The sequence below is a fragment of the Nerophis ophidion genome, linkage group LG12, assembly GCF_033978795.1.
Source record: "Nerophis ophidion isolate RoL-2023_Sa linkage group LG12, RoL_Noph_v1.0, whole genome shotgun sequence".
Lineage (NCBI taxonomy): Eukaryota > Metazoa > Chordata > Actinopteri > Syngnathiformes > Syngnathidae > Nerophis > Nerophis ophidion.
In genome coordinates this window covers 42,691,171-42,718,520 of record NC_084622.1, presented here as the reverse complement: position 1 = coordinate 42,718,520, position 27,350 = coordinate 42,691,171, and the positions used below count along the sequence as shown (strand labels likewise).

At 41.9% G+C, this 27,350-nt stretch overlaps 1 protein-coding gene across 6 annotated transcripts in view; it reads left to right on the top strand.

Moving 5' to 3' along the window:
* Positions 1–27,350, top strand: part of LOC133563459 (serine/threonine-protein kinase BRSK2-like) — a 641,999-nt gene that overhangs the window by 407,760 nt on the left and 206,889 nt on the right. For all 6 annotated transcript variants that reach the window (XM_061917595.1, XM_061917596.1, XM_061917593.1 and 3 more), the window contains exon 3: positions 18,120–18,205. In XM_061917595.1, the coding sequence (XP_061773579.1) occupies positions 18,120–18,205 (86 nt within the window). The remainder of the gene's footprint in view (positions 1–18,119; positions 18,206–27,350) is intronic.

The window sequence follows — 27,350 nt, the reverse complement described above, 5'->3', positions numbered from 1 at the left end:
TCACATGGAGCTAACTGTTTTAATGACATTCAGACTTTACTTCAATCAATAACGGAGCATCATCTTCTCAACCGCGGCTCACTAGTGCAACAACAACGCCGGAAATGTGTACCATGAAAAAACGTCCGACCCGACCTTAAACCAGTAGTTTTTAGCCTTTCATTGCGAGATATAAGTTAGAACTTTACGCTACGGTAGCCGTACTGCTCCAATAATCCATCAAACAGTGTGGATGTATAGCTTACCAAATAAATGATAAATGGGTTGTACTTGTATAGCGCTTTTCTACCTTCAAGGTACTCAAAGCGCTTTGACATTACTTCCACATTTACACATTCAGACACTGATGGAGGGAGCTGCCATGCAAGGCGCCAACCAGCACCCATCAGGAGCAAGGGTGAAGTGTCATGCTCAGGACACAACGGATGTGACGAGGTTGGTACTAGGTGGGAATGGAACCAGGGACCCTCGGGTTGCGCACGGCCACTCTCCCACTGCGCCACGCCGTCCCAAGTCGTGCTGAAACATTTTGACAGTTTTTTGAGTGCCATGTGTAATGTTCTATATTGCCAATGGAACATTTAATGTTTTGGTGTTGTTTACTGGCATCATCTTAAAGTCTACGCATATCTCTTATGTGTGACTGCCATCTACTGGTCACACTTATCGCAGCCTGAATCATTTCGTACATTAGGCACACCTTAATGTACAAATGTACATTAGGATGTATACCTTATACTAATGTATAAGGTGCACTGTCATTTTTAAGAAACTAAAAAGATTTTAAGTGTGCCTTATAGTCGGAAAAATACGGCTACTTCACGTTAGTTTTGGGCAATACTACACATTTTGGTATTGTTCCAATACCAAGTAGTTTCAGGGGCAGTATTGGTCATACCAGTGCTGTTAAAATTTTCAAGATCACTAAATTATTACATTTTTGATCACATTTATAAACAGACAAAAGCACACAATGGCGATGTAACAATATCAATATGATATTAAAATTATTTCCTACAACTGGCTCTGAGTTATATCTGATTTACATTTTTGCACATGAAGCCCTCCTGTGTCCAGGGACTTATCTACTGATTTCTTAGACAATAATATAAACGAGAAAATATGTTTTGATGGTACAAATCGATCTTACCACTATAGTATAGACCAGGGATCACCAACGCTGTGCCCGCGGGCACCAGGTCGCCCGTAAGGACCAGATGAGTAGCTCGCTGGCCTGTTCTAAAAATAGCTCAAATAGCAGCACTTACCAGTGAGCTGCCTCTATTTTTTAAAATTTATTTATTTACTTTCAAGCTGGTCTCGCTTTGCTCAACATTTTTAATACTAAGAGAGACAAAACTCAAATAGGTCTTCACTTGTTTAAATAATTGTTTTTATTTGCTTCTTATAACTTTCAGAAAGACAATTTTAGAGAAAAAATACAACCTTAAAAATTATTTTAGGATTTTTAAACACATATACCTTTTTACCTTTTAAATTCCTTCCTCTTCTTTCCGATCAATTTAAATCAATGTTCAAGTATTTTTTTTTTTTTATTGTAAAGAATAATAAATACATTTAATTCTTCATTTTAGCTTCTGTTTTTTCGATGAAGAATATTTGTGAAATATTTATTCAAACTTATTATGATTAAAATTTAAAAAAAATATTCTGGCAAATCTAGAAAATCTTTAGAATCAAATTTAAATCTTATTTCAAAGTCCTTTGAATTTCTTTTTTTTTTTAATTCTGGAAAATCTATAAGAAATAATGATTTGTTTTTGTTAGAAATATAGCTTGGCCCAATTTGTTATATATTCTAACAAAGTGCAGATTGGATTTTAACCTATTTAAAACATGTCATCAAAATTCTAAAATTAATCTTAATCAGGAAAAAATACTAATGATGTTCCATAAATTATTTTTTTTATTTTTTCAAAAAGATTCAAAGTAGCTAGTTTTTCTCTTCATTTTTTGGGGTTGAATTTTGATTTTTAAAGAGTCGAAATTGAAGATAAACTATGTTTCAAAATTTAATTTTAAGTTTTTTCGTGTTTTCTCCTGTTTTAAACCGTTCAATTAAGTGTTTTTTTTTTCATCATTTATTCTCTACAAAAAACTTTCCGTAAAAAGAAAAAAAATGTCCAGTCTTATTGCAATAAACACTTGCTGTGTCAAAAAGCTTGCAAACGGGGCAAATAGTCTTTTTTTAAATTTTACAGCAGTGGTTGTCAACCTTTTTTTGGTGATGTACTCCTTTGAAAATTTTTTTTTATTCAAGTACCCGCTAATCAGAGCAAAGCATTTCTGGTTGAAAAAAAGAGATAACCAAGTGAAATACAGCACTATGTCATCAGTTTCTGATTTATTAAATCGTATAATAGAGCAAAATATTGTACTTGTAGTGGTCTTTCTTGAACTATTTATAAAAAAAGATAGAAATATAACTGAAAAACTTGTTGAAAAATAAACAAGTGATTCCATTATAAATAATATTTCTTTCACAATCATCAATTTGATGTGGCCTCTTTGGGGATTGTAATAGAGATCCATCTGAATTCATGAACTTAATTCTAAACATTTTTTCACAAAAAAAGAAATTTTTAAGATCAATATTTATGGAACATGTCCACAAAAAATCTAGCTGTCAACACAGAATATTGCATTGTTGTATTTCTTTTCACAGTTTATGAACTTACATTTATATTTTGTTGAAGTATTATTCAATAAATATATTTATCAAGGATTTTTGAATTGCTGCTATTTTTAGAATATTTTTGAAAAATCTCACGTACCCCTTGGCATACCTTCAAGTACCCCCAGGGGTACGCGTATCCCCATTTGAGAACCACTGCTCTAAAGCAATTGCGTCTTTTTTTTCTATGCTGGTCTGTGTTCTTTTTGGGACTCATATTGAGTTAGAAAAACGTGCACAACTTGTCAAAAGGGGAATAAACACAAAACGGCACACATTGAAGCGCTGGGAAGTGACTTATAGTGTCCCGGGCATAAAGTGACGTAAAGGACTCAGCCTTCCCAGTAATTCTGCGCCTTGCTTTTTGCTTGCAAGCGTGACACAAAATGAATGACCGAATGATTGGTTGATTGATTGATTGATTGATTGAAACTTTTATTAGTAGAATGCACAGTTCAGTACATATTCCTTACAATTGACCACTAAATGGTAACACCCGAATCAATCAATCAATGAATGTTTATTTATATAGCCCCAAATCACAAATGTCTCAAAGGACTGAACAAATCATTACGACTACAACATCCTCGGAAGAACCCACAAAAGGGCAAGGAAAACTCACACCCAGTGGGCAGGGAGAATTCACATCCAGTGGGACGCCAGTGACAATGCTGACTATGAGAAACCTTGGAGAGGACCTCAGATGTGGGCAACCCCCCCCCTCTAAGGGACCGAAAGCAATGGATGTCGAGCGGGTCTAACATGATACTGTGAAAGTTCAATCCATAGTGGCTCCAACACAGCCGCGAGAGTTCAGTTCAAGCGGATCCAAGACAGCAGCGAGAGTCCCGTCCACAGGAGACCATCTCAAGCGGAGGCAGATCAGCAGCGTAGAGATGTCCCCAACCGATACAGGCGAGCGGTCCATCCTGGGTCCCGACGAGCGGTCCATCCTGGGTCTCGACTCTGGACAGCCAGTACTTCATCCATGGTCATCGGACCGGACCCCCTCCACAAGGGAGGGGGGGACATAGGAGAAAGAAAAGAAGCGGCAGATCAACTGGTCTAAAAAGGAGGTCTATTTAAAGGCTAGAGTATACAAATGAGTTTTAAGGTGAGACTTAAATGCTTCTACTGAGGTGGCATCTCGAACTGTACTCCAGAGTACTGGAGCCCGAACGGAAAACGCTCTATAGCCCGCAGACTTTTTTTGGGCTCGGGGAATCACTAATAAGCCGGAGTTTTTTGAAGGCAGATTTCTTGCCGGGACATATGGTACAATACAATCGGCAAGATAGGATGGAGCTAGACCGTGTAGTATTTTATACGTAAGTAGTAAAACCTTAAAGTCACATCTTAAGTGCACAGGAAGCCAGTGCAGGTGAGCCAGTACAGGCGTAATGTGATCAAACTTTCTTGTTCTTGTCAAAAGTCTAGCAGCCGCATTTTGTACCAACTGTAATCTTTTAATGCTAGACATGGGGAGACCCGAAAATAATACGTTACAGTAATCGAGACGAGACGTAACAAACGCATGGATAGTGATCTCGGCGTCTTTAGTGGACAAAATGGAGCGAATTTTAGCGATATTACGGAGATGAAAGAAGGCCGTTTTAGTAACGCTTTTCAACTTATTTAAGTTGGGGTCCAAGTTAATCAATTCATGGTAATGAAACGTTAGCACACTGAGACATGGTTCGCACATATCTGACTCAATGTAAAAGTTTTCAGATTGAAAAGTTCGCAAATAGAGGGGTTTGTTAATTGAGGTTCCACTGTATTTCCATTTAAGAGAGAGCAAGAAGCGCCTCTTAAAACTCACCTTCATGAGTTAATGAACAACTTAATCTTGCAATAATCAGATGGTTTTGCAGTTAAGTCTCCACATTAACTTAAGCCTCTGCTTTGTTTTTCAATTAATGAAAAGGGGATGGCTGGAAGTAGCTTAAGAGGCCTGCTGCTGGCTTTGTAGCGTCTCGACAGCTCATCTCGCCTTGAATTCCATGTAGCATTAGTCTCTCTGCAGGGATCCCGGCTGCCTGCTAGCGAGGCGCCGTCAGCCCAGTGCCAGGTGAAAGTGTCTGGTTGCACTGCTGCTCATAGTGCTCATTAGTGTAGATTAGCCCTGATTAACCAGGCGGTTTCTGCGACTGAAACCCAATGCACAGCTGTATGAGTAATTTAAGGAAGTAAGCGGACCTCAGGGTTCAGCTGGTGGACATAAGCGGTTGTGTTTTCTTCGGCATTTGTTCTCATATCATCAACCTGCGGTACATGGCGCAGAAGTAAAGTGAAAGCTGTCAAAGACAAGCGAGGTTGTGTAGTTGACGTTGAGGTGATGCGGTAGAGTCTTCCACCAGCATCATTGTCTCTGTCAAATCCGGAAGAGGGAACAAAGAGGAGTGCACGTCCAGCAGGGCCGCTCATAGGCTTTAAGATACAAATCTGTCCAAATAGGCTCCATGCTGTCATTCAGTGGCAAGAGTTCATGCCGACTCCAGCATTCAGAGATACTAATTCACAACGATCTGCTGGATTCAAGTGAAACCCAGCGTTTACTTCTCTCCCAGGGCACTGTGGTTTCCTCTCAGCAATTCTTGGAGTAAATAATGGTAGTAACCTGTGTGGAGTCAGCTGTCAGCTTGCTGTAGACCTGGTACTGTCGGCAGTCAGTTACCACCACGGACAAGGCAAACATACTCTGAGAGGAGTTGATATAAGTGGACATTTTGACCTTTTGGTAACCTACTGACTGTGTGTTCGGTGGATTAGGGTTGTCAGCCGTCCCTTGGAAAGCGGAATTGTTCCCTATGGCACTATGCGATATAGACAAAAACATATATCTCAATATGTCTGCGGGACTGCTTGTTATAGATGGTGTCTTTGGACCACTCTGTCCATCCATCCATCTTCTTACGCTTATCCGAGGTCGGGTCGCGTGGGCAGCAGCTTAAGCAGGGGAGCCCAGACTTTCCTCTCCCCAGCCACTTCGTCCAACTCTTCCCGGGGGATCCCGAGGCGTTACCACGCCAGCCGGGAGACATAGTCTTCCCTTCGTGTCCTGGGTCTTTCCCGTGGCCTCCTACCGGTTGGACGTGCCCTAAACACCTCCCTAAGGAGGCGTTCTGGTGGCATCCTGACCAGATGCCCGCATTTGGCTCCTCTCTGTCTGGTTGTTTAATTTGAGGTAACAGAATCAGAATCAGACATACTTTTTTAATCCTAGAGGGGAAAATAAGATTTTCATCACAATCCAATTCAAGATCAGACAAACATTACAGGGAGACAGAACAGGATCGCTGATGGGTCTGCCCTTCCATCCATCCATTTACTACCGCTTATTCCCTCGTGGGGTCGCGGGGGGCGCTGGCGCCCATCTCAGCTACAATCAGGCGGAAGGCGGGGTACAACCCGGACAAGTCGCCACCTCATCGCAGGGCCAACACAGATAGACAGACAACATTCACACTCACATTCACACACTAGGGCCAATTTAGTGTTGCCAATCAACCTATCCCCAGGTGCATGTCTTTGGAAGTGTGAGGAAGCCGGAGTACCCGGAGGGAACCCACGCATTCACGGGGAGAACATGCAAACTCCACACAGAAAGATCCCGAGCCTGGGATTGAACCCAGGACTCCAGGACTTTCGTATTGTGAGGCAGACGCACTAACCCCTCTTCCACCGTGAAGCCCACATATGATTGGTCTGCCGACTTACAAAAAAGGTGAGAAACAGGTAAACGCTGGGGGGGATGAGGAAAAACAATACTCAGTCCAAGCCTGGGCCCCTGGTGAGGGGGAACAGACTGAGGCCCAGAGAGAGAAAAAAAACCTCATAGCCATAGCACTCATAAACATATGTGTAAGAAGGAAACATCAAACATCAAAGAACACAAAGTGAAGTGAAGTGAATTATATTTATATAGCGCTTTTCTCTAGTGATTCAAAGCGCTTTACATAGTGAAACCCAATATCTAAGTTACATTTAAACCAGTGTGGGTGGCACTGGGAGCAGGTGGGTAAAGTGTCTTGCCCAAGGACACAACAGCAGTGACTAGGATGGCGGAAGCGGGAATCGAACCTGCAACCCTCAAGTTGCTGGCACGGCCGCTCTACCAACCGAGCTATGCCGCCCCACAAAGGATATTAAAGACAATAAAAGAGCAGAGCTGATGCAACCAGCCATTTCTACATTCAGCTACAAAAGTAAAACAACAACAAAAAACATATACACTGTGGTGGCCTCTGTGATGTTGCACTCCATTGTCTGCTGGGGCGGGGGGAGCATGCCCAGAGACAGGAGCAGACCCAACAAAGCAACCAAGAGAGCCGACTCCACCCTCGGCCGCCCACTAACTGTCGGCCAGTGTCCAGTCTGCATGGATGAGCGAGGATACGTCTAAAGAGACCGAGGTGTCCGACACCTGCTCCTTAAGCCAAGACACTGTGAAACTTGTCCGTCCCGGCGGTTAATCCAACTTGTTTGAACAAATAAACACAGAAGTATTTATTTTATAGACACCAGGCCGGGTGGTTGGGCATGAGACAGGAGGCTCCAGGCAGCAGCTAACAATCTTGCCTTAAAATTGCAAAGAAGAGAAGAAGGGAGGGGAGAAGAAAGCCTGTACGACAATGCCCACATTAGTACGTCCGTCAAACTGTGATGTCGCAACGTGCCCACTGTTAAAAAAGACTAATAACCCCGGTGTTCAGAAGCATCTAAAACTCTATGCAAGCTCAAAGGCAGCATGAACCTTGTTATTTGACACACTCATTTATCCATCTCTAAAGAGCAAAATTGCCATTGGTTCCCTTTATAGTTAAGCAGGAAATTATTTTTTCTGTTCATTTTTTTTTTTTTGCACAAAAACGATTTGTTCAATAGTTTGTACGCCGGTATTGGTATAGTACCGTGATACTAATGATTCATATTCAATACTAAACCGCCTCTAAGAAGTACAGGTCCACCACCCTCACCCCCGTCGTCGTGTCATTGTTGGTTGTACGAGCAGACAGCATGTTCGGCAGCGCACAATCACGGTGTACTTACAAGCAGAGACAGTGTGTAGACAGAAAAGGGAGAACGGACGCATTTTGGCTTAAAAACTAACGATAAAGGTGAAGTTATAACACTGAAACCCCCTCAGGAAGAGATGCTTTAGGACAGTGGTGCCCAACCACCGGGCCCCGGCCGTGGCCCGATTGGTACCGGGCCGCAGAAGAATTTTTTATTTTTTATTTTTTTATTTTTTTAAATATATATATATATATATATATATTTTTTTTTTTTTTTTATTAAATCAACATAAAAAACACAATATACACTTACAATTAGTGCACCAAACACAAAAACCTCCCTTTTTCATGACAAAGAAAAAAAAAAAAAAAAAAGAAGATCCCCCCGCCCCCGCCGCGGGACAAATTATTGAGCGTTGACCGGTCCGCGGATACAAAAAGGTTGGGGACCACTGCTTTAGGACATGGCGAGCTAGCAAACGGCTAAAGTCCAGCTGCAGTCGGCAGTGTTTAAGCTACTTCTAAATCACGATTCCTTGTCTCCATGGCGACAAATAAAGTAAGTTTCTTACAAGTATCATCCCTGCAGGACGAGGAATAGCCAAACATGCTTCACTACACACCGTAGTGCACCGGCGTCAAAATGTAAACTAACGCCATTGGTGGATCTACACCTACATCCACTGTAATGATACCAAGTACAGGAGCGTATCTAGTCAATACTACTATAATTCTATGATTACATTGATATTTTTTAACATCACAAAATCTTTGTTTTTTACAAAATGTATATTATGTTTATAAACTCAGGAAATATGTCCCTGGACACATGAGGATTTTGAATATGACCCAATGAATGATCCTGTATCTACTTGGTATTAGATTGATACCTAAATTTGTGGTATCATCAAAAACTAATGTAAAGCATCAAAACAACAGAAGAATAAGTGATTATTACATTTTAACAGAACTGTAGATACATCAGTAAATGAACAATTATATTAATAATTCATTTTCTACCACTTGTCCTTAATAATTTTGACAAAATAATACAAACCCCGTTTCCATATGAGTTGGGAAATTGTGTTTGATGTAAATATAAACGGAGTACAAGGATTTGCAAATCATTTTCAACCCATATTCAGTTAAATTTGCTACAAAGACAACATATTTGATGTTCAAACTGATAAACTTTTTTTTTTTTTTTTGCAAATAATCATTAACTTTAGAATTTGATGCCAGCAACACGTGACAAAGAAGTTGGGAAAGGTGGCAATAAATACTGATAAAGTTGAGGAATACTCATCAAACAAACACTTATTTGGAACATCTCACAGATGTGCAGGCTAATTGGGAACAGGTGGGTGCCATGGTTGGGTATAAAAACAGCTTCCCAAAAATGCTCAGTCTTTCACAAAAAAGGATGGGGCGAGGTACACACCCTTGTCCACAACTGCGTGAGCAAATAGTCAAACAGTTTAAGAACGTTTATCAAAGTGAAATTGCAAGAAATGTCATCATCTATAGTCCATATTATCATCAAAAGATTCAGAGAATTTGGAGAAATCACTCCACGTAAGCGGCATCGCCGGAAGCCAACATTGAATGACCGTGAACTTCGATCCCTCAGACGGCACTGTATCAAAAATCTCTAAAGGATATCACCACACGGGCTCAGGAACATTAGAAAACCACTGTCACTAAATACAGTTCGTCGCTGCATCTGTAAGTACAAGTTAAAGCTCTACTATGCAAAGCGACAGCCATTTATCAACAACATCCAGAAACGCCACCGGCTTCTCTGGGCCCAAGATCATCTAAGATGGACTGATGCAAAATGGATTAGTGTTCTGTGGTCTGACGAGTCCACATTTCAAATTGTTCTTGGAAATATCCAACATGTCATCCGGACCAAAAGGGAAGTGAACCATCCAGACTGTTATCAACGCAAAGTTCAAAAGCCAGCATCTGTGATGGTATGGGGGTGCATTAGTGCCCAAGACATTGGTAACTTACACATCTGTGAAGGCACCATTAACGCTGAAAGGTACATACAGGTTTTGGAACAACATATGCTGCCATCTAAGCGCCGACTTTTTCATGGACGCCCCTACTTATTTCAGCAAGACAATGCCAAGCCACATTCAGCACGTGTTACAACAGCGTGGCTTTGTAAAAAAAGAGTGCGGGTACTTTCCTGGCCCGCCTGCAGTCCAGACCTGTCTCCCATCGAAAATGTGTGGCGCATTATGAAGCGTGAAATACGACAGCGGAGACCCTAGACTGTTGAACGACTGAAGCTCTACATAAAACAAGAATGGGAAAGAATTCCACTTTCAAATCTTCAACAATTAGTTTCCTCAGTTCCCAAACGTTTATTGAGTGTTGTTAAAAGAAAGGGTGATGTAACACAGTGGTGAACATGCCCTTTCCCAACTACTTTGGCATGTGTTGCAGCCATGAAATTGTAAGTGAATTATTATTTGCAAAAAAAAAAAAGAGTTTTAACATCTAATATCTTGTCTTTGTAGTGCATTCAATTGAATATAGGTTGAAAATGATTTGCAAATTATTGTATTCTGTTTATATTTACATCTTGCACAATTTCCTAACTCATATGGAAACAGGATTTGTAAATAATTTATTTGTATTCATTTATGAAAGAGACGTTTTTGTCAACAAGTTAAATGTGTTTAATGATAATTCAAGCATGTTTAACATATAGACTCATTTCTTTCATGGAGACAAGAATATAAATTGGTGTATTACCTGATTCTGATGACTTGCATTGATTGGAATCAGACAGTGCTGAAAATGTCAACATTTTAAAATGGAGGAGAAACAAAGTCCTCCTTTCTGTCCAATCCCACATTTTTGGCATCTTATTTGTGCAGCTTCCATATTCCTATTTATACACTTTACAAGAAATACAATGACGGAAAACTCCGTGGCTTGTTAGCTTTCTAAGACTCTTATTCATGTTAGCGCCGGCAGGATGAAGCAGGGCTTTTATTGTAAAGACAGGAACTGGGCAGTCGGTCTTTAGAGTTTTGACCGCATGTACTGCGCGAGAGTCTGTTGAAATTAAAAGGGTTACACGCCTTCCTGTCGGTAATTTTTTCTTAATAATGAACTGGCAGCAGCCAACGTCATCTCACAAGAAACTTGGGTGCCGTGAATGTCAATCAAGTGACGAAAGTGAGGTCTTGGTGAAGATTAATGGTCGCTAATTTTTAGGTCTATTTTTTTTTATGCCTGGCTGGCGTTTGATTGACACACAATCCAAGCGATCGAAATAATGGGCACCCCTGCTTTAGACAAACTTAAATCTGTTGGGTCCACTCCTGATCACTAAGTTTATTACTGGATTTATCTTATAAATACTTGTATGTTGTGCTCTTTGTCTTTCATTCATATGTACATACAGTATGCATGTCATAGTAATATTCTGTATGGTATATTTTTACCTTTCCTTCCAAATTTCTAATAAATAAAATGGGAAACTATCATATTTTGTTGCTATTTTTAGAATATTTAAAAAAAAATCTCACGTACCCCTTGGCATACCTTCAAGTACCCCCATTTGAGAACCACTGGTCAAAAGTATTATCCTAACTTTGCTTGAAGCAGGTCCTCAGCCATTTATTCTCCTGCAACAAGTGGCCATGCAGAAGTGTGACATGACCAGGAAATACGAATCAAAACAATTCCGTTGATATACTGCATCGGTGTGTCTGCTAGATAGTGAACATTTTTATTTTACTTGTGAAGTTTTATGAAGAATCATGAAGCCTATTTCTTGTCTGTGTGGTTTAGTACTGTACATTGCCTGGGATGAGCTATTGGAAGTGATAAAAGAGCATCAGGCAGCAGGAGAGAACTGTGTCGTTTGAAGCTTACCTTAGTGCTGCGGTTCTCAAATACTGGGGCGCCACCCCCAGGGGTTAGCGGCGAAAACGACCCACTCGTCTCTCGCTAGGAAGCGTAATAATCGAGCCAGCCAGACTTTGTTTTAACTTGCTGCGTCACACAAGGGATGGGCATGTAAGATCAGGAGTGGGTTTGTGGAGCTTTTTATTTGCCTTTAAGGCCTACTGAAATGAGATTTTCTTATTTAAACGGGGATAGCAGGTCCATTCTATGTGTCATACTTGATCATTTCGCGATATTGCTATATTTTTGCTGAAAGGATAAAGTTCGCAACTTTTGGTCGCTAATAAAAAAGCCTTGCTTGTACCGGAAGTAGCAGACGATGTGCGCGTGACGTCACGGGTTGTAGAGTTCCTCACATCCTCACATTGTTTATAATCGTAGCCACCAGCAGCAAGAGCAATTCGGACCGAGAAAGCGACAATTTCCCCATTAATTTGAGCGAAGATGAAAGATTCGTCAATGAGGAAAGTTAGAGTGAAGCGCTAAAAAAAAAAAAAAAAAAAAAAAGGCGACGGCAGTGGGAGCAATTCAGATGTTATTAGACACATTTACTAGGGTAATTCTGGAAAATCCCTTATCTGCTTATAGTGTTTTAGTGAGATTATAAAGTCATACGTGAAAGTCGGAGGGCTGCGGTGACCGCCAGTGTCTCTGTGAGAAGCCAATGGAGGAGCCAAGATCACAGCTGCCTTTTTGACAGCTGCTGCAGGAGGACGCTTACTCCGCACAAGTCTCCAATAAGAACCGACTTAATATCACAATTTTCTCATCCAAAAACTTGCTGGTTGACATGTGGTAGAGAAACATGTTTGCTTAAACTTCACAACAAAAAAAGAAACGCCGGTTGTTTTTCGGTTGCTAAAGGCAGCTGCAATCCACCAACAGCATTCTTCTTTATAGTCTCCATTATTAATTGAACAAATTGCTAAAGATTCAGCAACACAGATGTCCAAAATACTGTGTAATTATGCGATGAAAAGAGACGGCTTTTAGCCGTAAGTGGTGCTGGGCTAAAATGTCCGCTCTACCAATAACGTCACAAACACGCGTCATCATTCCGCGACGTCCCTGGTTCGGCAACCTGAGGACACCTGTTTCTGGTTGCCAATCAAGTGGCTGTATGTGCCTGCCTCGCCCTCCAGTGAGTCTCAAGGATTTACTTTGTTAGCTGTTTGCTTTACATCCCATGTGAGGATTGAAATACTTGACTCGCCTGTGCGTCCTCCTGCATCTTGATGTCACAATTCCAGCAGCCGCAGCTGTAGCGCTACTGACAGCCAATTCAGATGCGTATTATTATTATTATTATTTATTTTTCTTTTTTTTTTTTCAAAATAAAGCATAGAAGAACATTTGTATGATATTTTAAATGTTCTTCAAACTTAATATGGTCAATACTACATAAATAGCTGTAGCGCTACTGACAAGCTATTCAGATGCTTATTATATTATTATTATTATTGTTTTTTAAATAAAGCATAGAAGAACATTTATATGATATTTTAAATGTTTATTAAACTTATTATGGTCAATAGTACATAAATAGCTTTAGCGCTACTGACAGGCGATTCACATGCGTTTTATTATTACATGTATCCATTAGGGGTGTGGGAAAAAATCGATTCGAATACGTTGTGCGATTCAAAATCGATTCTCAATTTTTTTTAAATCAATTTTTTTTTTTTTTTTTGTCAATCCAACAAACCACTACACAGCAATACCAAAACAATGCAATCCAATTCCAAAACCAAACCTGACCCAGCAACACTCAGAACTGCAATAAACAGAGCAATTGAGAGGAGACACAAACACGACACAGAACAGACCAAAAGTAGTGAAACAAAAATGAATATTATCAACAACAGTATCAATACTGTTGATGACTGTTCGGCATCATGGTGCCGGGTTCGATTCCTTCAATGATGCATCAAACGTGAACACAACAAAGGTAAGGTCTTAAAAGATTTATTTAACAAAAAGGGAGCTCTGAACAGAAATACTGGAGCTAATAAAAAAACAAACCAAAATCGCTAGTATGAGAACTAGGATATACAAACAGAAAACTAGACTTTGCACGATGGCACAAAATGTAAAAACAAAAACAATTAGCATGAGAGCTAAAAAAAGGCAGGTGGCTTAGCATATGAGCTAGCGAGAATACACTTACCAAAATAAGCAGTCGTCACTTGTTGCATGTGAACAAAATTTTATGGACCCAGACTGAACAAAGAAAAGAGGAAGGCTTATATAGGAGGGTGATAATTAGTAGCAGGTGTGTGGGTACTGAGACTAGCAGGTGGACTGATCAGTAACCATGGTGACAAAGCAAACAGGAAATAAGGAGTCAGATGGAGAGATATAAAGAGTCAGATGGAGAGATATAAATAATGGAAAAATAAATAATGTGTAGATCGGAGCAGCGGATCACAACAATAATTTCAGCATAGCAGTGATTAAAAATCCCTCATTGACATTATTATTAGACATGTATAAAAATAAAAATAAATTAACCATAATGTCTCCCTCCATCAGTGGGGCGGTATAGCTCGGTTGGTAGAGTGGCCGTGCCAGCAACTTGAGGGTTGCAGGTTTGATTCCCGCTTCCGCCATCCTAGTCACTGCCGTTGTGTCCTTGGGCAAGACGCTTTACCCACCTGCTCCCAGTGCCACCCACACTGCTCTAAATGTAACTTAGATATTGGGTTTCACTCTGTAAAGCGCTTTGAGTCACTAGAGAAAAGCGCTATATAAATACAATTCACTTCACTTCACTGTGTGTGTGAATGGGTAAATGTGGAAGTAGTGTCAAAGCGCTTTGAGTACCTTGAAAGTAAAAAAGCGCTATACAAGTATAACCCATAATTATGTTTTATTGTTGTTTATTTTTTTGTTTGTTCACTTGAGGCCCTTCTTTAAAAAAAAAGCTCAGTTGTTTGTATGGCAAACACAAAATATGCAACATTTTCCCCCAAAAATATCTCAAAGGTGAAAATTTAACGTGACTTAATTAGAGCCTTGAATAGGTCAATAATTCATAATAACATTGATTTTGATTCATTATTATTTAAAAAAAAAAAAAAAGAAACAGCCTGCATGGCAGCTTTGTGTTATTAGAGTAAACATTGTAACATTTTATTGTTACATTTCACCCGTTTGCTCTGTTATATCAATCAATCAATCAATGTTTATTTATATAGCCCTAAATCACAAATGTCTCAAAGGACTGCACAAATCATTACGACTACAACATCCTCGGAAGAACCCACAAAAGGGCAAGGAAAACTCACACCCAGTGGGCAGGGAGAATTCACATCCAGTGGGACGCCAGTGACAATGCTGACTATGAGAAACCTTGGAGAGGACCTCAGATGTGGGCAAACCCCCCCCCCCCTCTAGGGGACCGCAAGCAATGGATGTGGAGCGGGTCTAACATGATACTGTGAAAGTTCAATCCATAGTGGCTCCAACACAGCCGCGAGAGTTCAGTTCAAAGCGGATCCAAGACAGCAGCGAGAGTCCCGTCCACAGGAGACCATCTCAAGCGGAGGCGGATCAGCAGCGTAGAGATGTCCCCAACCGATACAGGCGAGCGGTCCATCCTGGGTCCCGACGAGCGGTCCATCCTGGGTCTCAACTCTGGACAGCCAGTACTTCATCCATGGTCATCGGACTGGACCCCCCTCCACAAGGGACATAGGAGAAAAAGAAAAGAAGCGGCAGATCAACTGGTCTAAAAAGGAGGTCTATTTAAAGGCTAGAGTATACAGATGAGTTTTAAGGACGTTTTAAGGGACGGCGTGGCGCATTGGGAGAGTGGCCGTGCGCAACCCGAGGGTCCCTGGTTCAAGTCCCACCTAGTACCAACCTCGTCACGTCCGTTGTGTCCTGAGCAAGACACTTCACCCTTGCTCCTGATGGGTGCTGCTTGGCGCCTTGCATGGCAGCTCCCTCCATCAGTGTGTGAATGTGTGTGTGAATGGGTAAATGTGGAAGTAGGGTCAAAGCGCTTTGAGTACCTTGAAGGTAGAAAAGCGCTATACAAGTACAACCCATTATTATTTATGTCACAGTGGCTTACAAATGCATCGCATCTCATAAGCTTGACAACACACTGTGTCCAATATTTTTACAAAGATAAAATAAGTCATATTTTTGGTTCGTTTAATAGTTAAAACAAATTTACATTATTGCAATCAGTTGATAAAACATTGTCCTTTACAATTAAAAAAGCCTTTTTTTTTTTAAATCTACTACTGGTAGCATGTCATTAGACTGGGGTAGATCCTGCTGAAATCCTATGTATTGAATGAATACAGAATCGTTTTGAATCGGAAAAATATAGTTTTTGAATCGAGAATCGAATTGAAAAAAATCGATATATTATCGAATCGTGACCCCAAGAAACCGATATTGAATCAAATTGTGGGACACCCAAAGATTCACAGCCCTAATATCCGTCCATCCATCCATCTATCTTCTTCTGCTTAGCCGAGGTCGGGTCGCGGGGGCAGCAGCCTAAGCAGGGAAGCCCAGACTTTTCTCTCCCCGGCCACTTCATCCACCTCCTGCCGGGGGATCCCGAGGCGTTCCCAGGCCAGCCGGGAGACATAGTCTTGCCAACGTATATATTTTTAAATAAAGCATGAAATAACATTTGGATTATATTTTAAATGTTTTTCGAACTTACTACGGCTAATAGTACATAAATAATAGATTATACATTCATACAATATACAGTATTACTGTACTGAAATGTGTTTTCATGTAGAAAAAAAATATATTATTTTTTTTTATATCCATCCATCCATCCATCATCTTCCGCTTATCCGAGGTCGGGTCGCGGGGGCAACAGCCTAAGCAGGGAAACCCAGACTTCCCTCTCCCCAGCCACTTCGTCTAGCTCTTCCCGGGGGATCCCGAGGCGTTCCCAGGCCAGCCGGGAGACATAGTCTTCCCAACGTGTCCTGGGTCTTCCCCGTGGCCTCCTACCGGTTGGACGTGCCCTAAACACCTCCCTAGGGAGGCGTTCGGGTGGCATCCTGACCAGATGCCCGAACCACCTCATCTGGCTCCTCTCGATGTGAAGGAGCAGCGGCTTTACTTTGAGTCCCTCCCGGATGGCAGAGCTTCTCACCCTATCTCTAAGGGAGAGACCCGCCACACGGCGGAGGAAACTCATTTCGGCCGCTTGTACCCGTGATCTTATCCTTTCGGTCATGACCCAAAGCTCATTACCATAGGTGAGGATGGGAACGTAGATCGACCGGTAAATTGAGAGCTTTGCCTTCCGGCTCAGCTCCTTCTTCACCACAACGGATCGGTACAACGTCCGCATTACTGAAGACGCCGCACCGATCCGCCTGTCGATCTCACGATCCACTCTTCCCTCACTCGTGAACAAGACTCCTAGGTACTTGAACTCCTCCACTTGGGGCAGGGTCTCCTCCCCAACCCGGAGATGGCACTCCACCCTTTTCCGGGCGAGAACCATGGACTCGGACTTGGAGGTGCTGATTCTCATTCCGGTCGCTTCACACTCGGCTGCGAACCGATCCAGCGAGAGCTGAAGATCCCGGTCAGATGAAGCCATCAGGACCACATCATCTGCAAAAAGCAGAGACCTAATCCTGCGGTTACCAAACTGGAACCCCTCAACGCCTTGACTGCGCCTAGAAATTCTGTCCATAAAAGTTATGAACAGAATCGGTGACAAAGGACAGCCTTGGCGGAGTCCAACCCTCACTGGAAATGTGTTCGACTTACTGCCGGCAATGCGAACCAAGCTCTGGCACTGATCGTACAGGGAGCGGACCGCCACAATAAGACAGTCCGATACCCCATACTCTCTGAGCACTCCCCACAGGACTTCCCGAGGGACACGGTCGAATGCCTTCTCCAAGTCCACAAAGCACATATAGATTGGTTGGGCAAACTCCCATGCACCCTCAAGAACCCTGCCGAGAGTATAGAGCTGGTCCACAGTTCCACGACCAGGACGAAAACCACACTGCTCCTCCTGAATCCGAGGTTCGACTATCCGACGTAGCCTCCTCTCCAGTATACCTGAATAAACCTTACCGGGAAGGCTTTTTATAGTGTGGCGGTTTTTATTTTGCCATGAATGTGCGCCACCATAAATTACATGTAGGGGAAACTGATGTGTTACTTACCTTTTTGACAAACGCCAAGTTTTTTAATATGCGCTACCGTCCTAATCGCATGAGTGTGGTTGAATCGTATTTCTCCGAGCGTCTTCCGTTGATTGGCTTCCTCTCCTTGCTCTCTATAAATGTAACTTTGTGTAAATACTTTGTTTTGTATTCCATTTGAACTACAGTGTGATGACAGACTAAGGTGATTGTGCTTGTCGAGTCCGCTATTACCTACCACTAATCAAATCTGTTTTCCTCTCCCTCCCTTTTCTATTACCTCCTCCCTTCACCCTCGTTTCCTTTTCATCCTCTCTTATTCAGGTGGAGCGAGAAATAGCCATTCTGAAGCTCATAGAACACCCGCATGTTTTAAAGCTACATGACGTCTATGAAAATAAAAAATACTTGTAAGTATCAACACCAAAATGTTTTTCTTCTTCTCAAATGTACTTCAGACAGGTTGTGTGCAAATGTTGGTTGATTACTACATGGAAGGGGTGTCCAAAGTGGTCTTTTACAGTATGGCCTGCAACTTCAGTTCTGTTGGCTCGCAGCATATTGCCTAAATTAAAAAAAAAAAAACAATAGTAAAATGTAAGACAAGCAGTAAAAACAGGCAGTCTAATGAGATGTTGCTGAAATAATGATACTAATAACTGATAATGCAATTGTACGACTTCCTCACGGTTCGGTTGGTACCGCAGTCCTTGGGCCGTGGCTTTGGTTTGTTTTTCGGTATGTGTTTTGTGCATAAAGAGGAAACAACTTTTTTTCTCCCAAAAGTTTCTCTTTATTATTTTGCTTGTCAGCAAAACCTGTATTTTTCAGTGAACACAAACAAAGTGGTGTACGGATACTACAAAATGTTTATACCAGTTACTAAAAGTGAAGTGTGAAGTGAAGTGAATTATATTTATATAGCGCTTTTCTCAAGTGACTCAAAGCGCTTTACATAGTGACACCCAATATCTAAGTTACATTTAAACCAGTGTGGGTGGCACTGGGAGCAGGTGGGTAAAGTGTCTTGCCCAAGGACACAACGGCAGTGACTAGGATGGCACAAGTGGGAATCGAACCTGCAACCCTCAAGTTGCTGACACGGCCACTCTACCAACTGAGCTATGCCGCCCCACTTTCAAACGATAAATAAATTCCCTATTATTCCTTGACTACTTGTACTGATGCATAAATTAAAACATGTATATCAATCAGTCAAACATGTACAAACATTTGAACATACAAAATAAGAAAACAAAACACACTTTCAAACGGTGAAGTGCCATATTACTTGACTACTTGCATACACTACACAAGAGGTTCTCAAACTTTTTTCACCAAGTACCACACCAGAAAACACTTGACTCTCCCATGCGTCTATCATCCATCTCCTTCCACTTATCGGGAGTCGGGTCGCGGAGGCAGCAGCCTAAGTAGGCAGAGAAGCCCAGACTTCCCTCTCCCCAGCTACTTCGCCCAGCTCTTCCGGGGGGATCCTGAGTCTCTCCACCATGTCCTGGGTCTTCCTCGTGGTCTCCTTACTGGTCTGACATACCCTAAACACCTCCCGAGCGAGGCGTTCAGGGGGCAGTCTGAACAGATGCCCGAATCATATCATCTGGCTCTTCTCAATGTGGAGGAGCAGCAGCTTTACTTGGACTTTCTTACGAATGACAGAGCTTCTTACCCTATCTCTAAGGTAGAGCCCTGCCACCCGACTGAGGAAACAAATTTTTTCCGTTTGTACCCGTGATCTTGTCCTTTTGGTCATAACCCAAAGCTCATAACCATAGGTGAAGATAAGGATGTAGATTAACCGGTATATTGAGAGCTTTGCCTTACGGCTCAGCTTTCTTCACCAAGACGTATTGAATCAGGGTCCGCATAACTGCAGACGCCGCATCAATTCGCCTGTCGATCTCACGATCCACTTTTTTATCACTCGTGAAGAAGACCCCAAGGTACTTGAACTCCTCCACTTGGGGCAAGATTTCCTCCTCAACGCAAAGATGGCACTCCACCCTTTTCCGGGTCGAGAACCAAGGACTCAGACTTGAAAGTGCTGATTTTCATCCCAGTCGCTTCCCACTCAGCTGCGAACCGAGTCAGTAGAGATGCGCGGATAGGCTATTATATCATCCGCAACCGCATCACCAAAGGTGTCATCCACCCGCCGTCCACCTGAACCAACATTTTATCAGAACCGCGACCGCCCGCCACCTGCCCGTTGAAATACATCAGAGGTCGGCCACCTTTACCACTCAAAGAGCTATTTAAACCCGTTTCACGGACTAAAGAAGACAATGGGAGCCGCTAACCTTCTCGCAAATATCTAATGGTGTTCATCCGGATGACAACAATAAGTGCGTGCTGTGAAGCCATCGCCTTTGACACCTTCAACAACATGTACAAACCGTTTGCCAGTCCAGTAACATGTAGTGTGTGGCTTCCGCAGACACACGCACACGACTGCAAGGCATACTGGGTGACGCAGAGTACCCTAATGGTTGTGATATAAACAATTTTAACACTCTTAGTAATATGCGCCACGCTGTGAAGCCACACCAAACAAGAATGACAAACACATTTCGGGAAAACATCCTCACAGTAACACAACATAAACGCAACACAACAAATACCCAGAATCCTTTGCATCCATGACACGGCCTGAATATATTTTACACCCCCGCCCACCTTACCGACGCACGGGGGGTGGGGGGTTTGCTGCTAGCGGGGTGTATAAAATAGTCAGGAATTGTCACGGATGCAAAGGATTCTGGGTATTTGTTGTGTTGCGTTTATGTTGTGTTACTGTGAGGATGTTTTCCCGAAATGTGTTTGTCATTCTTGTTTGGTGTGGCTTCACAGCGTAGCGCATATTACTAAGAGTGTTAAAATTGTTTATATCACAACCATTAGTGTACTCTGCGTCACCCAGTATGCCTTGCAGTCGTGTGCGTGTGTCTGCGGAAGCCACACACTAAACCTCGCCCAGTGGTTCGGAAGCGATAGCAAGTGCTCCCTGTGCAGCAAAGACAATGCAGGACTCAAGCACATCCTTTCAGGTTGCAACGTCCCGCTGACGCAGGGGCGCTTCCGGTGGCGACACAATCAGGTGCTGAGGAAGTTGGCAGAGCTGTTAGAGAGATGCAGAGTCGGGGCAAACAACGCCACAGATCCCCATTGGCCAAACATCACTTTTAACAAACCAGGTGAGGTAGGACAGAAGACAGAGAAGGGAAGATCATCACTTCTGCTTACCCCTGGTAAGGGCTGGGAGATGCGCGTAGACCTGGACAAGCAGCTAGTCTTCCCAACTGAGGTAATACAGACAACGCTAAGACCAGACGTTGTGATGTGGTCCTCAGCTGCTAAGAAAGTCCTCATCATTGAACTAACCGTGCCATGGGAGGAGGGAATACCAGTAGCACATGAGTTCAAAAGGTCAAAGTACAGCGACCTAGCAGAGGACTGCAAGGGTGGAGGCTGGTCTACGTCCATTCACCCCGTGGAGATTGGATGCAGGGGCTTCGTAGGAGGTTCTGCAACCCGGCTCCTGCGTGCGGCGGGGATGACCGGTTCAAGCTTGAGGAAGGCCATCAAGGAGTTGGCAGAGGAGGCAGAGAAGGCAAGTTTCTGGATGTGGCTAAGAAGGAGGGACAACACTTGGGGCTCAACACCCCAGTGAGGTCAGTTGCAGGGAGTGGCGCGGGGAGATGTCCCCGCGTAGCCACTGCCCCCCCACCGCGAGGTGTCCTGGCTTGGGGGCGAAACATCAGTGAACGGTGGCACCAGCTGACGACCCTGCAGCTGACCTCGAAGTGCACTGGAGGAGGTGCGACAGGCAGAGATGCCTAGCAGTTAGGTCTGGACGTATTAATTGGACTGGTAAACGGTTCGTACATGTTGTTGAAGGTATCATAGGCGATAGCTTCATAGCACGCCCTAATACTTATTAACTGGGAGACTGCTGGCAGTCATTCTTGAGAATGTTTGCGTCTCCTATTGTCTTCTTCGCTTTGTGACACGGGTCCTAAATGGCTCTTTGAGTGGTAAATGTTGCCGATCCCTGAACCATGTATATCAAATATTTCCGAATGATTCAACCGCCACCCGCCCGAGTCTAATTAAAATCTATTTGTTCGTCATGTCACCCACTCGACCTGCGGTTTATCCACGGACTCCGCGGATGAGACCACAAACCGCGCATCTCTACGAGTCAGTCAGAGCTGAAGATCCTGGCCAGGTGTAGCCAGCAGGACCACATCATCCGCAGAGACCTAATCCTGAAGCCTCCAAACCGGATGCCCTTCAACGCTCTGATTGCATGTAAAAATTTTGTTGGCCCAAAGACCGGTTTTAATTAGCTGGCTATGATCTGAACCCAACAAGTTCCCTTGCAAAGACCTCCACTCCATTAATGTTGGCATGAAGCGTTCAATACAGCCCCTCGTGCTTGGAGAATGCTAATATATGAAGTATCCATAACGTAAACAACATGACAAACTATTCAGTGGCAACAACATTTGCGTTTAGAAAACATTTGCCATTAAGAGTGACAGCTGCATTAGGCAGCCGCAGCTGAGCTGCTACACACGCATGCAAACACATTCATAAACCTATTTGCTAACTTAGCCTGTCGTGAGTGACGAGCCCATCGGTCATTTGCAGCAGCCTCTTGATCCGCAGAGGACGATTTGTCAAATACATTCAATTAGTTCATCTTGAGTTTTACAGACCAAATGGGATAAGGCATGCGGCAGTGTACGTCGTGCGTTAAGCTTATCAAAAATAAATAAATAAGAAGAACATTCCGATTTTATAATATAAGGGGCTTATTTGAAAAGCATGGAGCAATGATCCAAGTGTGCATATAGTAATACTGCCACTTAAAGTGTCTTAAGTAAGGCATTAACATTGACGGCGCCAGCTGTCCCACAACTAAAGATTTATGAGGCTAGTGTCATAAATCCGCAGAAAATCATTTTCTGAGTGTGTTTATCGGTGTAAGGGAAATGGAAGTTGAGGTGATACACTCTAGTTATAATATTATATTAAGGAAGACTTCATTCCCACAAGTGAATGATTTTAGCGTTGATATACATATTACCTATAAGGAAGACAAATGGTAGCCATACCTCAAGTAATCTGCATTGGATTACAAAAATGCAGATGTGTAAATGTGATTTGTAACAGTGTGGCTGAAAAATTTTCATTTTAATTCCAGCTGTGTTGAAATGCATAAGGCCTATTAGACATAGGGCTTTTTTTGTATACATAAATGTACATAATCAACCAATCAATCAATGTTTATTTATATAGCCCTAAATCACAAATGTCTCAAAGGACTGTACAAACCACCACAACTACGACATCCTCGGAAGAACCCACATAAGGGCAAGGAAAACTCACACCCAGTGGGACGCCAGTGACAATGATGACTATGAGAAACCTTGGAGAGGACCTCAAATGTGGGCAAACCCCCCCCCCCCCTCTAGGGGACCGAAAGCAATGGATGTCGAGCGGGTCTAACATGATACTGTGAAAGTTCAATCCATAGTGGCTCCAACACAGCCGCGAGAGTCCCGTCCACAGGAAACAATCCCAAGCGGAGTCGGATCAGCATCGTAGAGATATCCCCAACCAATACACAGGCGAGCGGTCCATCCTGGGTCCCGACTTTGGACGAGCGGTCCATCCTGGGTCCCGACTCTGGACAGCTAGTACTTAATCCATGGTCATCGGACCGGACCCCTCCACAACGGAGGGGGGGACAGAGGAGAAAAAGAAAAGACGCGGCAGATCAACTGGTCTAAAAAGGGAGTCTATTTAAAGGCTAGAGTATACAAATGAGTTTTAAGGTGAGACTTAAATGCTTCTACTGAGGTAGCATCTCGAACTGTTACCGGGAGGGCATTCCAGAGTACTGGAGCCCGAACGGAAAACGCTCTATAGCCGGCAGACTTTTTTCGGGCTTTAGGAATCACTAATAATGCATGCTAGCCCTACACCAGGGGTCATCAACGCGGTACCCGCGGGCACCAGGTAACCCGTAAGGACCAGATGAGTAGCCCGCTGGCCTGTTCTAAAAATAGCTCAGATAGCAGCACTTACCAGTGAGCTGCCTCTATTTTCAAAATTGTATTTATTTACTAGCAAGCTGGTCTCGCTTTGCTCGACATTTTTTAATTCTAAGAGACACAAAATTCAAATAGAATTTGAAAATACAAGAATATATTTTAAAGACTTGGTCTTCACTTGTTTAAATAAATTCATTCATTTTTTTTACTTTGCTTGCTATAACTTTCAAAAAGACAATTTTAGAGAAAAAAATACAACCTTAAAAATGATTTTCGGATTTTTAAACACATATACCTTTTTACCTTTTAAATTCCTTCCTCTTCTTTCCTGACAATTTAAATCAATGTTCAGGTATTTTTTTTTTTTATTATTGTAAAGAATAATACATACATTTTAATTTGATTCTTCATTTTAGCTTCTGTTTTTTTGACGAAGAATATTTGTGAAATATTTCTTCAAACTTATTATGATTAAAATTCCCCAAAAATATTCTGGCAAATCTAGAAAATCTGTAGAATCATTTCAAATCTTATTTCAAAGTCTTTTGAGTTTCTTTTACAATTTTTGTTCTGGAAAATCTAGAAGAAATAATGATTTGTGTACATTAGAAATTGTTATATATTCTAACAAAGTGCTGATTGGATTTTAACCTATTTAAAACATGTCATCAAAATTCTAAAATTAACCTTAATCAGAAAAAATCACTAATGATGTTCCATTAATTATTTTTTTAATTTAGCTAGTTTTTCTCTTCTTTTTTTCGGTTGAATTTTGAATTTTAGAGAGTCGAAATTGAAGAAAAACTATGTTTCAAAATTAAATGTTCTTTTTTTTCCTGTTTTCTCCTCTTTTAAACCGTTCAATTAAGTGTTTTTTTTCATTATCTATTCTCTACAAAAAAACTTCCGTATAAGGAAAAAAAATGTACGACGGAATGACGGATAGAAATTTTGTGTGTATATATATATATATATATATTTTTTTTTTTATTAAAGGTAAATTGAGCAAATTGGCTATTTTTGGCAATTTATTTAAGTGTGTATCAAACTGGTGGCCCTTCTTTCTTATTAATCAGTACCCAAGAAGTAGCTCTTGGTTTCAAAAAAGGTTGGTGACCCCTGCCCAACACCCTTCCGTCACAAGTCCGTAAAAGTGAGCAGTGCTAGCAAATGGGCTGTCAACACATTGTCCAGCACAGCTCTTACGGCGTTTGGAAGTGAGGTTCACACAACATACTGTCACACTAGCTGGCATGCATTACAGACAGCTACCGCTAATGAAGAACAAAGCAACGGGGGGTGCACCATTATGGTAAATGGTAAATGGGTTGTACTTGTATAGCACTTTTCTATCTTTTTTTAATGAACTCAAAGCGCTTTGACACTATTTCCACATTCACCCATTCACACACTGATGGAGGGAGATGGTGCTAACCAGGGCCCATCAGGAGCAAGGGTGAAGTGTCTTGCTCAAGGACACAACGGACGTGAATAGGATGGTAGAAGGTGGGGATTGAACCAGTAACCCTCAGATTGCTGGCACCGTCGCTCTCCCAACTTCGCCACGCCGTATTAATTGATTAATCAATTAATTCAATTAGAAAAAAGCTTAGATTTATATTCTGTTGCCTCAAGTAATTATTGAATGAATTTAACTAATTTTCCACACGGCTGCTATAGTAGCGTGTGCGGTGTATGTGGGTGCTGTTGATCTGTGTGGCAACTCACATTGGGATTTTGATTTATTTTATTTTTTTTTTTATTTATACACAAATGTTAAAAGGGCATTTTTACTTTTGATGATGTGCATTTATTAGAGCAAAATAATTAAATTGTTGATTAAATTGATTGTTACGGCAATCAGAAAAATCGTTGCTTATTTTAACTATTTTCCTTAAAATACACATATAGGTTATATAAATTGTGGTTTACCCAATTAATCGAATAATGTAATCAATAGATTACTCAATCACCAAACTAATCGATAGCCACAAAGCTTAAAGCAACATATGGAACAATATTCATCATCTGTTTACTTATGTACTTAAAACTACAATTAAAAGCCTACTGAAACCCACTACTACCGACCACGCAGTCTGATAGTTTATATATCAATGATGAAATATTAACATTGCAACACATGCCAGTACGGCCGGTTTAGTTTACTAAATTGCAATTTTAAATTTCCCGCTGAGTTTCTTGTTGAAAACGTTGCAGAATGATGATGCGTGCGTGTGACGTCACGGACTGTCAGGAAATATTGCCGCGCCACCATTTGCGGCTAAAAGTCGTCTCTTTTCATCGCGCAATTAAACAGTATTCTGGACATCTGTGTTGCTGAATCTTTTGCAATTTGTTCAATTAATAATGGAGACTATAAAGAACAATGCTGTTGGTGGAAAGCGGTGTATTGTGGCTGTCTTTAGCACCGAGACACGGCCAGTGTTTCTTTGTTTTTAACACAGCGCGGTCAAGCGAACATGTTTCTCTACGTCAACCAGCATGTTTTTGGATGGGAAAATTGTGATATATATATATATATATATATCTTACCAGAGACATCATTGGATTATTCGTCCTCCTGCAGTAACTGTTTAAAAGGCAGCTGTGAGCTTGGCTCCTCAGCTTCTCTCTGAGACACTGCGTGTTCACCGCAGCCATCCGACCTTGAGGTATGTCTTTACAATCTCACTAAAACACTATTAAAACAATAAGCAGATAAGGGATATTCAAGAATGATCCTAGTAAATGTGTCTAATTACTTCTGAAACGCTCACATTGCCGCCGCCCGGAGCCGTCTCTCCGGCTTTTTTATCAGCACCAAAAGTTGCAAACTTTATCGTCGATGTTCTTTACTAAATCCTTTCAGCGAAAATATGGCAATATCGCGAAATGATCAAGTATGACACATAGAATGGACCTGCTATCCCCGTTTGAATAAGAAAATATCATTTCAGTAGGCCTTTAATAGCAATTACGCGGACGAAAGTGGGACCTCTACATCAAACAAAATGTTCTCTCATAGCGATTATTACGATTCTGTGTTGGCGTTGTTGGTCAGGATCTCAAGATGCAGAGAAGGTATTTTACTAGGAACAACCAAGGCAGCACCATCATGGTCAAATCTAAAAGAGTGCAACAGGGAAGTGCACAGAAAGCAAAGAGGCATGAGAAGCATACGATAAGCTATACAACAGGTTGAAGCCCAAAGCAACGATGATCTAGCCTTGTCCTACTGACGAGCTGGCTTAAGAGGCGTACGGATTAGCAAACTGGAACAGGTGGGTTCTGATTGCCAATCAGGGACAGGTAAAGGAGCCAGCACTTAGACTAGAATAGTGGTGGAGGCAAAAAAGAAGTAGAAACTAAAATAACAGGAAAAAATACCAAAACTAAGGAAACAATGAGCAAAAGTCCAAAACAGGCATGAATGATCATGTAAAATAATGAGAATACAATTATCGGGTTCCATGTT